Source organism: Prionailurus bengalensis, chromosome B1 (genome assembly GCF_016509475.1).
Source record: "Prionailurus bengalensis isolate Pbe53 chromosome B1, Fcat_Pben_1.1_paternal_pri, whole genome shotgun sequence".
In the NCBI taxonomy this organism is placed as follows: domain Eukaryota; kingdom Metazoa; phylum Chordata; class Mammalia; order Carnivora; family Felidae; genus Prionailurus; species Prionailurus bengalensis.
Genome location: NC_057344.1, coordinates 40,053,571 through 40,070,601, shown reverse-complemented (window position 1 = coordinate 40,070,601; position 17,031 = coordinate 40,053,571). Strand labels below are relative to the sequence as shown.

At 38.5% G+C, this 17,031-nt stretch overlaps 1 protein-coding gene across 2 annotated transcripts in view; it reads left to right on the top strand.

Moving 5' to 3' along the window:
- Window positions 1-17,031, top strand: part of HOOK3 (hook microtubule tethering protein 3) — a 116,052-nt gene that overhangs the window by 3,534 nt on the left and 95,487 nt on the right. For both annotated transcript variants that reach the window (XM_043562788.1, XM_043562780.1), the window contains exon 2: window positions 5,023-5,108. In XM_043562788.1, the coding sequence (XP_043418723.1) occupies window positions 5,023-5,108 (86 nt within the window). The remainder of the gene's footprint in view (window positions 1-5,022; window positions 5,109-17,031) is intronic.

Sequence of the window (17,031 nt, the reverse complement as noted above, 5' to 3'; positions counted from 1 at the left end):
TAGTCGCCTATGCAGAATTCATTTCTGTGGACATGGAATTGCTTTAAATGCTGGATAAATTGTTATTGTATCAAGGAGCCTACTAGCTCAAGAACCAAATGTTCCAAATTTTTGTTGAAAGCGGAATACTTAGGAAAAGACAAGGTACCATCCTACCAATGGAAAATACTTTAAACTTAAATTCCCTATCAGAGTTTATGCAGCAAGCAAGTTCAGCAGGATGTGCTTGAAAATTTCCACTCTACCTCCTCTCCCCACCCTCTGAGTCAAAATGTATTCTTACCTGTTAGAGAAATCTGCCCTGCCTGTTACACCTGTCAAGCCTAATTTCTTGAACTTCACATGAAAAGATTGTGCTTTCCTGGGTTTTAGAAACTGAAAAACCAGAAAAAATCTGGAACACTACCAGTTAATGGCAAGAAGCTGAGTGGGAAAAGAATCGTCACATAGGCTCACATTTCTTCTGGGAAACCCAGCAATATTAACATATCCTTGTAATTTTCATATTACTTAGCAGCCAGTGAAATGCGTACTAGTGTATAGACTTGAGGAAGGTATAATTATTGTGATGGTATCTCCCACGTTCCATTCTCTCTGCTCTGCCTAACTCTCTTCTACCAACAATTTTTGTCCTCTGATGGAGGAATAGGAAATCCATGTACAAAAGTTAAAGCACACATTTTTTAAAAGCTTTAATTTTCTTTCTTTTTTAAAACTGAGGGTCAACATAAAATGGTAGGCAAGAGTATAGGTTCTGACATTAGACTACCTGGATTCAAATCCTATCTTTGTCTCATATTAACTGTTGGTGACTTTGGATAAGTTACTTTATCTCTGTGTTTGATCAGCATCATTGGAGGCTCATTAAAACACTGATGGCTAGGCCCCATGTCCAGAGTTTGTAATTCAGTAGGTCTGGGCTGGGACCTGAGATTCTGCATTTCTAACCAGCGTCCAGGAGATGCTATTGTTAGTGACCTGCGGAACCACACTTTGAGAACCACTGCTCTAGAGCAGGGATTTTTAACTTTAACATTACTTACATTTGGGGCTGGATAATTCTTTGTTGTGGACAGTACCCTGTTTATTTGAAAGTAGCATCCCTGGCCTCTACCTACAAGATGCCAATGGCACCCACTAATTTGTTAAAAACAAGAATGTCTCATAGGGAGCAAAATCACCTGTGGTTGAGCACTGCGGTTCTAGAGATACTAATTCCAGGTGATTTCATGTTTTACTTTTCTCATGCTTTTGTTGAGGAGGGTGAGGTGGAGGTTGGATAGTGTTAATACAGCTTTTTGGAACTGAGAGAGAGATTATGACCTTTCCCATAGAATTTCACATCTTAATGCTTTTAGGTGTAATTATCTTTAAATTTTACTGTACAGCATATCCCAAAATATGCTGTAGATGTTAACTCAGAGGTTATGAGAACTGGTAGAGGAGAGATTATTTTTTAAATTAAAGTACAATTCACATACCATAAAATTCATTCTTTTAAAATGTGCAATTCAGTGGTTTGTAGTATGATGACCAGGTTGTGTAGCTATCACCACTATCTGATTCCAAGAACATTTTCATCATCCCAAAGGAAACTCCATAAAAACAGATTTTCTTTGGGACTTGCTCTACTTTATCTCAGAGCAGAGATGAACATCATCTACCCTCATGATCAATTATTTACCTCAAGACCCAGTACAGAGAAAGCCACATTTAAAAAATCAGGATGAAGATAGTTTTTTCTAAATCCCAAGACAGAAACAATTTTAAAACTAAATTATTTAAGAAGAATTATTTAAAAATTGAAGAATTATTGAAGAATTGCCTGCTTTATTGAGTTTTTTCTTCTGATTGGCCAGAGGCAGTTTTTTAATCTGCTTTGGATCAGAAGGATTCAAATGCCCAGTGCCCCACCACATAAGAATTATTTGATAAGCTTGTTAAAAGTAGATTCCTAGACTTCTGCAAATTCCCAGATGATTCTGATGTATACCAGGTTTGGGAATCACTGCTTGTAAGTTTAAAATACCTAATGTGCATTCATTTTCTCATATATTCTTTTAGCAGCACATCTCCCCCTAATGTATTTTTCCCAATTGCTAGATTGAAAAACTCATAATAAGAGAAGTAAAGTAGCACACCCAGGTTCACACAGCAAATTAGGGGCAAAGCTGGGGATAGAATTAGTTTATTACATTCAAAACATACTGAGGGCTTGTTCTGTATCAGACATTGTACTAAGATTAGTGAAAGAGATGAATGAGATGTGGTTCTCACTGCTGCTTTTTCATTCTAAACAAACCTACAGGAAAGATTGATGTATCAACTGTAAAATGAAAGGTGCTTATCTCTTTAAACTACATTGTTGTTACCATATTACCATTGAAGAGGCAACTAGAGATAGTATGGAGTAAACTTTAATCTCAGTTCCTGCAGAGGTATTTATTTGTTCCATTTATTCATCTACTAATTATTTATTGAACCCCTACCATCTACTAATTATTTATTGAACCCCTGGTAGGGGGTTATGTCCGGGAATGACTTTGGGACTTGAGGTTAGTGTCCGGGAATGACTTTTCATTGCTTCTCCCAAATGGATACCTAGATAAAATACACTTGCCATATGCTTTAAGGTAATTCCCTTAGTTTTTGTCACCATAACCACCACTGCCCACAAGACTCTCCTATATAGAAAATATGGAAAAGCTACTGACTGCCCTTGTCAGCCTTTTTATTTTTTAAAGGTTTGATAGATGATACAGTACAAAGAAGTAGACACTCATCTTCTGTTAGCAAGAGACTAAATTACTAGACTATTTGTTAAGGGCAGTTTGTCAATATTTATCAAAAACCTTAAAATGTACATACACTTTTTTTTTTTTTTAATTTTTTTTTTTTTCAACGTTTATTTATTTTTCGGACAGAGAGAGACAGAGCATGAACGGGGGAGGGGCAGAGAGAGAGGGAGACACAGAATCCGAAACAGGCTCCAGGCTCCGAGCCATCAGCCCAGAGCCTGACGCGGGGCTCGAACTCACGGACCGCGAGATCGTGACCTGGCTGAAGTCGGACGCTCAACCGACTGCGCCACCCAGGCGCCCCTGTACATACACTTTGACTAGTAATTTCACTTCTGAGAATGTAACCCAGTAAATAAAAATGTGTGAGAAGAACTGTTATTCCCAGTATTTCCATTGTCACTACTTAGTTTGATCTCATCGGTGTTCATAATGTAAACTTACTAAAATAAGTCTCTGTGCCTGCCTCTTTCCCTCCAATCCTTTCTTCATACTGCAGCCAGTGTGGTTTTTATGCAGTGCAAATCTCATTTCCTGCTTGGGGTCCTTTGCTTACTCCCCATTGTTCTTAGGATAAAGTCCTAACATGGCTTACGAGGTTTTGTACAATAATGCTTCCTTCTTTAGCCCCATCTTTCACCATTATACTCTTTTCCTTGTTCCATCTCTTCCTCCTATTCTTGCCCCCCATCCCATGGTAAGCAAATGTTTTTCATTCCTAGACTGCATCCCACTCTCACTTCTAATCTTTGTGTTGCTCTTTCTTTTTGCTAACCTATAAACTGCAAGAGCATGGCCTACCTCTGTCTTTTCTCAGTGATTTTTTTTTTTAAGTCTTGGTTGCACTATTGGGTATAATCATTGTTGGCTTGGCTGTATTATCTTACTCGTGGAAATACTTTCTACTATTTCTCAGCCTTGTCATGTTGACTAGTACAAAGTTAGTTTTGGGGGTTTTTTTTGCAAATTTCTAATTCAGAATACATTTTTTGAGAGAGAGAGCATGCCTGCGCACATGCACACAAGTGTGGGGGAGAGGGAGAGGGAGGGATAGAGAGAATCCCAAGCAGTCTCCACGCCCAGCAAGGGAATGAGATCTCACAACTGTGAGATCATGACCTGAGCTGAAATCAAGAGTCAGTCAACTTAGCCACCCAGGCGCCCCTAATTCAGAATACATTTAAATTCAAAAGTAATTGAGGGGACAAAACATAAGAGACTTAAATATGGAGAACAAACAGAGGGTTACTGTAGGGGTTGTGGGAGGGGTGATGGGCTAAATGGGTAAGGCGCATTAAGGAATCTACTCCTGAAATCATTGTTGCACTATATGCTAACTTGGATGTAATTTTAAAAAAATAAATAAATAAAAATTAATTGAATATTTAACCTACTGTAGTGAATGTAACTTCTACATCTGTATAAAGATATTTTGGTTTTAAGTAAAAGAAGTCTCAACTTGGCAAGGCTTAAACAAATTTATCTCATATGCTTTGAGACTTCAACAGTTTTTAATTCAGTGGCTCAGTTTTGGCCTCAGGGACATAGTTCTTTGTATCCTTCTTCTGTCATACACTGCATTGGCCTCATCATAAAATGGATTCCATTAAGAGCCAAGATGACTGCTTGTGACCATTGACTCAACATACGTGTTCACATCAAGAGGAGATTGGCTTTGGGGTTCCTGACTGGCTCAGTCAGTAAAGCATGTGACTCTTGATCTTGGGGTTATAAGTTCGAGCCCCATGTTAGGTGTAGAGATTACTTAATTTAATTTAATAGATTAAAAAAATAGATAGATTTAAAAACCACTAAATTTAGTTTAATTTAAAAAGAGGAGATTGGCTTTTCTTTCCCAAAAGCTCAAGTAAGCTCTTTGGTTCAAATTGCCTTTGCCCTGTCAATCCCAGAGTCTGTCACTGGTAGAGGAGATGAAGATATCAGGACTTGCTTAGATTGATTATCTGTGATGAGAATGAATGCTGGGAAGTCACCAAGTGCCCAGCACAATTTCTTTCCTACCCAAGGGAAAAAATTACAGTAAGAACCTGCAGGAAATTTCCCACAAGGGAAGATGTTTCCAACTCTTCCACTTTTTAAAATTTATTCCTACTCCCAAGGTGAGATAATCACAAAAATAAGCTAAGAAATCTTCTGTGTAGTTAATCATGGAATCCACCGAACTCAACTCCCCCACCCCTCCCTTTTTTTTTTTTTCTCCCAGATCCAGACATTTAACGTGGATGCACCATGCCAGACCGTAGAAGATTTAACGAATGGGGTTGTGATGGCCCAGGTTCTTCAAAAAATGTAAGAATAAATTGCTTTGTCTTTTTATATGTTCTTATATGTGAATATTTATTAGATTGAAAATATGGACAAAAAATAAAGGGTTCATATGAAACGTGTGTTGGATGTAGAATAAGAACTGTGTCGGTGAAAATTTTGATGGCATGTACTCGTTTAGGTACAGATTGACTGGCTGAAAGTTCAGTTAGGGCTTCAATTGTTATAACACTCCAGTAGTTTTAGCAGAATTATTTGCTCTTGTGTTTTTCAGCACAAGCTTGGCAGAAATTTTCATGTTAGTGATGAGATTTTCTCATTGTATCAGAATCTAGAGACTTAATCCCTCTAAAGGATTTTGCTCAAATGTTATCAGTGAGGCCTTCTCTGACCCCTCATATAAGTGACAACCATTCCCTTTTAACCTTTTGTGTTCTTTGAAGTATGTAACAGCATCTTATATACCACGCATTCATTTGTTTTATGCTGCTTCCTCCACATCCATGTACACACAGACACACACACACAGACACACACACACACACACACACACACACACACACACACACACACAGTGTAAGCTCCACACAGAGGCAGGGATTTGTTTTGTTCACAGTTGTATCGTAGCACAGTGTTTGGTTTTTGGTTGAATCATATGAAAATGCCCTATGTAGGTCACAAATATCATAAGTTTTTCAAGATTCAGTTTGCATCATGGGTACTCATGTCTACTGAATGACTGAAAGAAGGACATACTTGTTTGGGATATACAAAACATACCTGATTCTTTCCTTCTAAGTACTTGAAAACATAGTAGTTGTAAAACTGATGTTGTATGGCTATCTTCAACTTTTGATCTGGGAAATTTTCAAATAAATCATAACATGTAAATTTAAAAAATCATTAGGTTTGATGTGATTTGAGAGAGATACTTTTTTTTAAACTTTTGTTTATTATTGAGAGAGAGTGAGTGAGAGAGTGCACACAAGCGAGCAGGGGAGGGGCAGAAAGAGGGGGAAACACAGAATCTGAACAGACTCCAGGCTCTGAGCTGTCAGCACAGGGCCCGAAGCAGTGCTTGAACTCATGAACTGTGCCGAAGTCAGACCTCTACTGACTGAGCCACCCAGGCGCCCCATAGGGAGATACTTTTGTCTTTGAAGCACTGAGCACTTTGAGGCCTCATGATATTAGAGATTTGCATATCAATAAATGGGATTTCCTGCAGTTGTGCTAAGAATTAATATCATCAGTAAATGAATTTTTGCTGTTGTTCACTTTGCAGTGGACTATGTAGAGTTGCCCATCTGAAAAGCAGTTCAGTTGCCTGCATTTCAGAGAATCTATCAGTGTGCCTTTAGTACTGGGGACTCATGCTTGAAAACTAGCTTGCTGTCACTTTCTTCCAGAACTACGTGGCACATCTCTCCAGATACATAGGCGCATAGACTTCTTGATGGAGTGTGAGAAGGCTCATTTGAAACCTTGGATCAGGCTTGGTTTTAGCACTCTGAGAAGAGTGAGCTTTTGATTTTCATGGTCACCTCTGAGTGATGCCCTAATAAGTTTTAGAAGTTGAATGGTCTAGAGAGTTTCAATGAAGCTAAGCTTTCCAAGTATATGTCACTAAATGGATTTTTTGTTTAAATTAATTAGGGTAGGATTTCTGTCACTGCAGAAACCAGAAGGACTGTATGTGTATATTGTTTTGCCAAACCAAGATCATAACATACAGTATTTTAATTTACCAAAGTCTTGTAGGCATATTTTTCATCAGTACTTAGTTTTTTTGTTTTTTTTCTTTTTTTTTTTTTTTTAAATTTTTTTTTTTCAACATTTATTTATTTTTGGGACAGAGAGAGACAGAGCATGAACGGGGGAGGGGCAGAGAGAGAAGGAGACACAGAATCGGAAACAGGCTCCAGGCTCTGAGCCATCAGCCCAGAGCCTGACGCGGGGCTCGAACTCACGGACTGTGAGATCGTGACCTGGCTGAAGTCGGACGCTTAACCGACTGCGCCACCCAGGCGCCCCAGTTTTTGTTTTTTTTTTTTTACCTTTTTCCCACAAAATGCCTTCCGTTTTTCCTATTGTTGTGGTATAACATACACAGAAAAGCATAATAAAAAAAGTGAATTTGTGTATGTACATGTTGTATGTATTTGTGTGTGTATACACATCTAAGTAACCACCACCCAGATGGTTCCCTCATGACCCGTCCTAATCAATAACCCTTGCCCCCAAATAGTCATGATATGTGACATCTACACCACTAATTAGTTTTCTCTGTTCTTGGGCATCTTATAAATGGAATCATACAGTATGTACTCTTGTGTCTGACTTCTTTCACTCAACATAATGGCTTAGATTCATTCATATTGTTGCATGTTATTTATTTTTAATAACTGTATAATATGTATGATTTCAAGGAAGTTCAGTTCCTCCTTGTCCCTGTGGTATTTATTGAATGGCTACTTTGTGTCCAGCACTGGTGATACAAGGGTAAGCTACAACCCACAGGGCAGGTACCTTCAGAGAGTTTATAGCCTTAGGAAAAACAGAGTTTAAATAACTATGAAAACAAAATTGCTATTATAACCAGTGCTCCAGGGCAAAAATACACAATGTTATGAAAGTTTGTAAAGAGGCTTATTTAACTTAATCAAAGAAGACGCAAACATTTACCTGAATAAAGAAATTAAATCTGCAAGATGATTGGTAACAGATTTCTTAGCATGTGGAAGAGCATACACTGAGGCCTCATAGGCTGATTGAGCATGGTGAACACCACCACGGAGAGAGGGTTTGAGTGATTAAAGCAGAGACAGGGGAGCATGTTACAAAATGAGATTGGAAGGATAGATGTTGCCAGATCACGTAGGGCCTCATGTCTTTATTCCAAGGGCTGTGAAAAGCAATTGAGGGATTTGGGGTCAGAGAAGGGTTAACAGTCAGATTTACATTTTTTAAAACTTTTAAAAAAAAATTATAGTTAGTTAACGTAGTGTTATATTTGTTTCAGGTGTACAGTATAGTAATTCAGTACTTCTGTACATCATCTGGTGCTCATCACAACTGCACTCCTTAATCCCCATCACCTATTTAACCCATTTCACTCCTCCCCTCTGGTAGCCATCAGTTTGTTCTTTATAGTTGTCTCTTTTTTTTTTTTTTTTTTTTGGTGACTTTGCTGGTTTGTTTTGTTTCTTAAATTCCACACATAAGTGAAATCATGTGGTAGTTGTCTTTCTCTGGCTTATTTCTCTTGGCATAATACACTTCAGTTCCATCCATATTGTTGCAGATAATAAGATTTCATAATTTTTTGTGGCTGAGTAATATTCCACTGTGTGTGTGTGTGTGTGTGTGTGTGTGTGTGTGTGTGTGTGTGTGTATCTCAATGTGCACCATATTGTCTTTATCCATTCAGTGGATATTGGGTTGCTTCCAAGTCTGGGCTATTGTAGATTATGCTGCTATAAACATTGGGTGCATGTATCCCTTTGCATTAGTATTTTTGTATTCTTTGGATAAACACCAGTAGTGTGATTGCTAGATCATAGGGTGGTTTTTTGTTTTTGTTTTTTTTTTAACATTTATTCATTTTTAATTTTTTTTTTCAACATTTATTTATTTTTGGGACAGAGAGAGACAGAACATGAACGGGGGAGGGGCAGAGAGAGAGGGAGACACAGAATCAGAAACAGGCTCCAGGCTCTGAGCCGTCAGCCCAGAGCCCGACGCGGGGCTCGAACTCCCGGACCGCGAGTTCGTGACCTGGCTGAAGTCGGACGCTTAACCGACTGCGCCACCCAGGCACCCCCATTTATTCATTTTTAAAAGAGAGAATGTGAGCGGGAGAGGGGGCAGAGAGAGAGAGAGAAGGAGAGAGACACAGAATCCAAAGCAGGCTCCAGGCTCTGAGCTGCCAGCACAGAGCCCAACGTGGGGCTAGAACTCACGAACCACGAGATCATGACCTAAGCTGAAGTCAGAGTATCAACCAGCTGAACCACCCAGGCACCCCAGGGTGTTCTATTTTTAACTTTTTGAGGAATCTCCGTATTGTTTTCCAAGAGTGACTGCACCGGTTTTCTTTCTTTTTTAAAATTTTTATTTATTTTAATTTTTTTTTTTTTTAGAGAGAGAGAGTGCATGCAAGAAGGGGAGAGGGACACAGAGAGAGAATCAGGCTCAGCATGGAGACTAATGCAGGGCTCAGTCCCACAATCCTGTGATCATGACCTGAGCTGAAATCAAGAGTCGGACACTCAACTGACTGAACTACCCAGGAGCTCCTCTCTTTCTTTCTTTCTTTTTTTTTTAATGTTTATTTTTGAGAGAGAGTGAGAACAAGGGAGAGAGAGAAAGAATGAGTGGGGGAACAGCAGAGAGAGAGGGAGACATAGAATCTGAAGCAGGCTCTAGGCTCTGAGCTGTCTGCCCAGAGCCCAATGTGGGGCTTGAAACCATGAACCTCAAGATTATGACCTGAACCAAAGTTGGACGCTTAACCAACTGAGCCACCCAGATGGCCCTCTTTTTTTTTTTTTTTAAGATTTTATTTGAATTCTAGTCAGATTTACATCTTGAAAATATTCTGCAGGTGTAAAATAAATTAGAAGAGGCCATAATGATGAGGGATGATCAATTGGAAAGAAATTTGTAGTAAGTCAGAAGGGAGATTATGGTACTTTGGATTAGAAGGTAGTGAAGGAGATGAAGACAAGTGGGTGAACTCAAAATAGTAGAGAAAGCCAAATGTTGATGATTGGTATGGGAGGTATCAAAATTGACTTTTAAGTTTCTAACTTAAGCAAATACATAGAAGAAGGTGCAAATGACTGATGTGGGAACGTTGAAGGGTGATCTGCTATGGAGGAGTGCTGGATGTATCATGAGTTTAGTTTGGGGGACACTGACTTTGGTGTTGATACATAAGAGAAAATGCCAAGTTTGCAATAGATCACATAGATCGAGAGGGTAGAAGAGAAGTCCAGAATCAATTTGGCTATCTCTTATTGAAGACATTATTGTGGGTTAAGTCACTTGGGGAATAGTACAGCATAAGAAGAAAATATGTGTAGCCTGAGCCTTGAAGAACTTTGACATTTAATTCTTGGTTGGAACCTCAAACAGCAGAAGTGCCAGAGAGGTATGAGGAAAGCCAAAAAGGTGGGTGCCAGGCAGAGAGTTGCATTGCAAATTGCAAATCTTTTCATTTTATCTGAGCTGGTAAGTGAAAAACTGTATCTTTCTGTAGTTTAAGTAGAAATTTTAGCAAATATAAATGGATGTAAGTATGTTTCTTGTTACTGTAATTTTTTTCTCTTTTTAGTCTTTTAAATCATTTCCTATTAATCTGCTTTCCAGCTTCTAAAATTTTGTTGCTGTTGTCTTCTTTCTCTTTTTTTGTCCATATAGGTTCATGTCCCCCCTCTTTAAAAGACACGTTTTTTTAAGAAAAGTTTTGGTTTAACAGCAAAATTGAGTGGAAAAGAGTTTCCAAATGGGATGATGAAAAAGTTCTGGGGATGGATGTTAGTGATGGTTGCACAACAACGTGAGTGCACTTGATACCACTGAACCACACACTTTAAGTAGTTTACATGACAAATTTTATGTATATTTTACTACTTTAAAAAAAGTTTTTACAGATTGAGAGAAAAGTATGGCAAATTACCACATACTCCTTGCCCCACTATACACAGAGCTTCCCCCACTATCAGCATCCCATACCAGAGCGCTACATGTGTTGCAATTGATGATCCTGTGCTGACACATCATTATCACCCAAAGTCCCTAATTTATTTATTTTCTATTTTTTTATTAAAAAAAATTTTTTTTATGTTTGTTTATTTTTGAGAGACAGAGAGACAGACTGTGAGCTGGGGAAGGACAGAAGAGAGAGGGAGACAGAATCCAAAGCAGGCTCCAGGCTCTGAGCTGTCAGCACAGAGCCTGATGTGGGGCTCAAATTCATGGACCATGAGATCATGACCTGAGCTGAAGTTGGCTGACTGAGCCACCCAGGTGCCCCCAAATTTATTTTAAGTTTCTTAATTTCTTTTATAAATTTATAGTGTGAGCAAGGGAGGGGCAGAGAGAGAGGGAGAGAGAGAATCCCAAGCAGGCTCCAAGCTGTCAGCACAGAGCCCCAATGCAGGGCTTGATCTCACCACCATGAGATCATGACCTGAGCCAATATCAAGAGTTGGTTGCTTAACCAATTGAGCCACCCAGGCACCCCTAAAGTCCCTAATTTACATTAAAGTTCACTGTAGATACGTGTAGATACAGAGGAGTTTTACTGTCCTAAAAATCCCTTTTACTGCACCTAGTCATCCCTCCTTCCCCCTAGACAGACTCCCAGCAACCCCTGATCTTTTTTACTGTCTCCATAGTTTTGCCTGTTCCAGAGTGTCAGGTAATTGGAATCATAATCATATGTAGTCTTTTCAGATTGGCTTCTTTCACGTAGCAATATTGCCTTTAAGATTTCTCCCTGTGACTTGATAGCTCATTTCTTTCTAGTACTTCCCTCCCCTTTTCTGCAGCTTCATTGAGATGAAATTGACATATAGTAAATTGTACATTTTTAAAGTATAGCATTTGTTAAATTTTCACCTAAGTAGATACCTGTGAAACTATCACCACAGTCAAGATAATGAATGTGTCAATCACTCCAAAAAGTTTTTCAGTCCCTCCTTTTTCCACCCCTCTCCCATCTCTAGGCAACCACTGATTTGCTTTCCATCACTATAGATTAATTAGCAATTTCTAGAAATTTATATATGTGGACTCACACAATATATTCTCTTATTTGAGGGAGAAGGTATGGCTTCTTTCATGCAATATAATTATTTTAAAATTCATTCATATTATTGCCTGTAATAGTTCATACATATTTCATTGTATGGATATACCATGATCTGTTCATCCATTCATCTGCTGATGAACATGTGGGTTATTTTAGTTTAGGACTGTTACAAATAAAGCAGCTCTGAACATTAGTGTACAAATCTTTGTATGGAAATATGCTTTCATTTCCCTCAAGTAAAATCCCGCCTAAGAGTGGAATGGCTGGAACATATGGTTAAGTGTGTTTAATATATATTTTTTTACATGAAATTTATTGTCAAATTGGTTTCCATACAACACCCAGTGCTCATCCCACCAGGTGCCCTCCTCAGTGCCCATCACCCACTTTCCCCTCCCTCCTACCCCCCCATCAACCCTCAGTTTATTCTCAGTTTTTAAGAGTCTCTTATGGTTTGGCTCCCTCTCTAACTAAGTGTGTGTTTAATATTTAAGAAACTGCCAAAGTGTTTCCAAAGTGGATGTGCCATTTGTGGTCCCACAAGCAGTGTATGAATGTTCCTATTGCACCACAGTTTCACCATCACTTGTAAGGTCAGTGTTTTGTGGGGTGTTTTTTAAGATTTTATTTTTAAGTAATTTCTATAATCACTGATGATGTCGAGCATCATTTCAGGCCATCTGTATATCTTTTTTGGTGAATGGTTTCCCGTAATCTTTTGCCTGTTGTTTATTTAGATTGTTTGTATTACTGAATTTAGAGTTCTTTATATTCTAAATACAAGTCCTTTTTCAGATGTATATTTTAAAATATTTTCTCCCAATTTGTGGCTTCCCTTTTCGTTTTCCTAATAGTGTCTTTGAGAGGCAAAAGTTTTCAATTTTGATAAAATCTAATTTATTTTTCTTCCATGTTTTTTTTTTTTTATGTTTTTAAAGGTTTTGTTTTTAAGTAATCTCTATACCCAGTATGGCGCCAGAACCCACAACCCTGAAGATCGAGTTGTATACTCCAGTGACTGAGCCAGCCAGATGCCCTGTTTTTTGTTTTTTGTTTTTTGTTTATTCTATTAAGAAATGTTTAGCAAAGCCAGGGTCACTTAAGATTTTCTTCTACATTTTCCTTTAGAAGTTTTATAGTTTCAGTGCTTATATTCAGGTCTGTGATGCATTTTGAGTTATTTTTTGTATAGAGGATTGTTTTTTTTCTTTTTTGCGCTATTAAAAAGATCCCTTTCCCATATTTTCAGGACTTTTGATTATGTTGATTTGCCTAATGACCAGACGGACATCATCCATCGATGATTAAATTCTTCACTTGATCTTAGCCAAAAGGCCGAGAAGCGATAGATGATTAAATTCTTACTTGTTTAAATATTTTTTACTAATAGATCAGTCACCAGAAACATTAAGGTGTTCAAAACGAAAACCTATTTTTTCCCTTAAGTCTTGAGGGAACTGTGACTGTTAAATGAATTTTCTATTTTCAACCCACTTCAGAGAGCACAGGATTTAAATTGACTGTGCTGTTAAGCCTGTGATTCTTGGTTAACCTGCAGTATGTGTGCCAAAGAACAATCAGCACTTTTCCTCATCAGCTTTGGCTCTGAAAGAAATCTGGTTCTCCCCTAATGCTACTTGTGCAGGCTTCTCAAGTGATGGCTATTTTTACTCCCACAGGCTTTAGAAGTACACTTAACCCAGAGGCGGTGCTCCTCAGTGCTGTTCCAGACCATTCTCCTTCATCTTCCCTAAAACCCTAGTTTTGAATCTTATGATATCATCCACTACCCTTCATTGTTGCTATCATTTCTTCTTGTTTCTCAACAGTTTTGGATCCTGGCACACGATTGGCTCTTTTCATTACTACTCTTATCTAAATTCTTGGTGATTTGGATATCCTTGCCTACCAGTTTCTTGAACTCTTCTCCATTGATCTTGTCTTCTGCTAGATTTCAGCCACTCATCCCCATGGTCATACCCCATACCTTATAATTAGTGATAATGTGTAATCCCTCCATAATCTCAGTTTTCTCATTACCACTGTCTGATTATTGTTTCCTGTCTTTCCACCTCACTTCCTCTGGTATCAAGTGTCCAATAATTCTTTGATTTTCTTCTGCCAGTGGGATCTCAACATTGTCCACCTTCATCTCTTTTTCGTTCCTTCATTTAGCTGAAATTGCATGGTCAATCATAATCACTCCCTTGTGTATACTTTTAGCTTTGCTGCCCCCCTCATATTTGTTTGGCAAAACCACAACTCTGCTTAAATCTACCGTCCCACCAGTTTTACTTTTTACCTATGCAGCTGAACCCAGCTGAAAAATAAAAGCAAACATGCTGATGGATCTCATTTTAAATTTCTCACCACAAAATTGCAAGTGTTACCTTATGGAATCCCACAGTTGTACTGTGTTGCCCTAGTCTTCCCATTCCCCCAACCTTCCAGATGACTGTCTCACACTTTTCTCTCTTCAAACCTCCAGTATCACCTTCTCTCTCATCTGATTCCCTTAACAAGGTAGGATACATCCTACTTCTCAGGAAGTTGAAACAAATATAAAAGAATTTCCGTGGAATCCCATGACGACGTGTACCCACCTACCAGCATCAGTTTGACTTTGCCTTGCAACCTGTTGTCTACACATGAGCTGTGGGGTTGATAGGGAAGGGTTCTATCTTAAAGTCAGTACCTGTACTTTGTATTTTGCACCCTATTGCCTCTCGCCTACTCAAGATCATCACTTAACCAGTTTGCCTCTCTTTCCTACATCATCACTTTTCCCTTCTCTGCTGGATCGTATCTATTAGCATGTAAGCACACTGTTACTTCTTTTCTCTTTAAAAATACTTCTCATGATCTCACCTCTGTCAATCAATTTCTCCTCCTTTTGTAGCAAAAACTTCTTTAAAGCATAGTCTGTATCCAACCATCTCAGATTCCTTTATTTCTGCTCTCTTTAAATGCACTTTTCAGGCAGGGATTTTTTTTTTCCTAATCATTTTATTAAAATTTCACTTTTTAGGGGTGCCTGCGTGGCTCAATCAGTTAAGTGTCCAACTTCAGCTCAGGTCATGATCTCACAGTTCATGAGTTCGAGCCTCTTGTCAGGCTCTGTGCTGACAGCTCAGAGCCTAGACCCTACTTCAGATTCTGTGTCTCCCTTTCTCTCTGCCCCGCCCTGGCTCATGCTCTGTTTCTCTGTCTCTCAAAAATAAATAAACGTTAAAAAATTCTTTTTAATAAAACGACACTTTTTAGGACCACCAATTATCTACACATTGCTGATTCTCATGGCCCATTTTCAATCCGTATCTGGACCTGACATCAGCATTCAAAGTACTTACCTCCTTGTTACCCTCTGGGGTTTTGTTTGTTTGTTTTAATGTTTGTTCATTTTTGAGAGGGAAAGAGAGTCACTCAACTGGCTGAGCCACCCATGCGCCCCAACCTTCAGGGTTTTTTCTCCTGTCTCACCAGATGATCTGCATTTCCTCTACTCATTTTTCCTCTTCTATCCTACTTCCTCACACTGGAGTGCATAAGAACTCAGGCCTTGCTCCTCTACTCCTTTCTGTGTTCACTTCCCTGATGGTTTCTTTTAGTCTCATGGATTTAAATGTCATCCATGTCTTAATGACTCTCAGGTTTGTGTATCCAGCATCAATCTTTCCTTTGACTTCTAGACTTAGCTCATTTTCTACTCAATGTCTCCATTTGAGTCTAAAAGATATCTCAAAGTTATATATAAAACTAAATTCCCTGTTTGCTACCCAAAAGTCACTCAGCCAAAAATCTCATTTCAGTTGGTGTTTCTTGCCTTCCAGTTGCTCAAACCGTAAAACTTTTTTTTTCTCCCCATCCCACATCCAACCTATCAAGAATCCTGATAACTGTACTTTTAAAATGTATCTATAAAATATATCTAAATCTAGCCTTTAGCTCTAACTTCCATTTACAGAAAAGCACAGAGGCTAGAGAAACAAGTTAAATTAAATCATGAGGAAACAATTAGGCAAATCCAGAAAGTAAGATATTTCCCAGGGCAATTGACCTAGTCTCCTCAGTAAGTCAGTGTCATGAGAAAAAATGAAGGAGGTAGACTGTTTTAAATTAAAGAGCCTGAAGAGGTGAGACAGAGACACTAACCAAATGCATTGCATGGTTCTTGGAAATACTGCCATATGCAACAACGTGGATGAACCTGGAAGACATTTATGCTTAGTGAAATAAGCCAATCACAGGACAAATAGTGCAAGACTCCACTTATATGAGGTATCTAAAATCATCAAATGCATGGAAACAGACATTAGAATGACAGTTGCCAGGAGCTAGCAGTTGGGGCAAGTGGCAAGTAAATATACTTGCTGTTCAGTAAGTATAAAGTTTCAGTTATACAAGATGAGTAAGTTCTAGGGTTCTGCTGTACAACATCGTGCCTATACTTAACAGTATTGTGCACTTAAAATTTTGTTGTGAGGGTAGATCTCATGTTAAGTGTTCTTTCCACAATTTTAAAAACACAAACAAATGCAGTGCATGATTTTTCTTGAATCTCATTTGAACAAATCAACTATAGCAGACGTTTTAAGGATAACGTAGGAAATTTGAAAATAGGTTGAATATTGGGTGGCATTTGGAGAGTGTTGTATATTAGGTGTATATCAGAACTATAAGAAAGTGCCTTACTGATTAGAGACGTATAGTGGAGTGTTTAGGAGTAAAATGTCAAATCAAATATGGAGCAAATGTTGGGAGAATGTTAAATCTCTATGATTGGCATATGGTTGTTCACCATGATATTTTCCTTCTCTGAATGTTTGGAGAAGTTTTATATTAAAAATTATTACCTTTACTGCTACCACATTGACCTCCATTATCTCTTCCCTTTATCATGTTAATAATTCCTGACTGGGGTGTTCTACACTTGGCTGCCCACAGTCTAATGTGAACCCAACTACCAGAGTGATTTTTTTAGTTAGCTTAGAATTCTCATTGGCACCCCGTTTCACTCAGGGTAAAAGCCAATGTACTCATAATAGTATATCCTAAGTGATCTGGACGACTTGTTACCATTCTGATGCCTTGTTTACTCGTGTTCTTTCCTACATCAGTTCCCTTGCT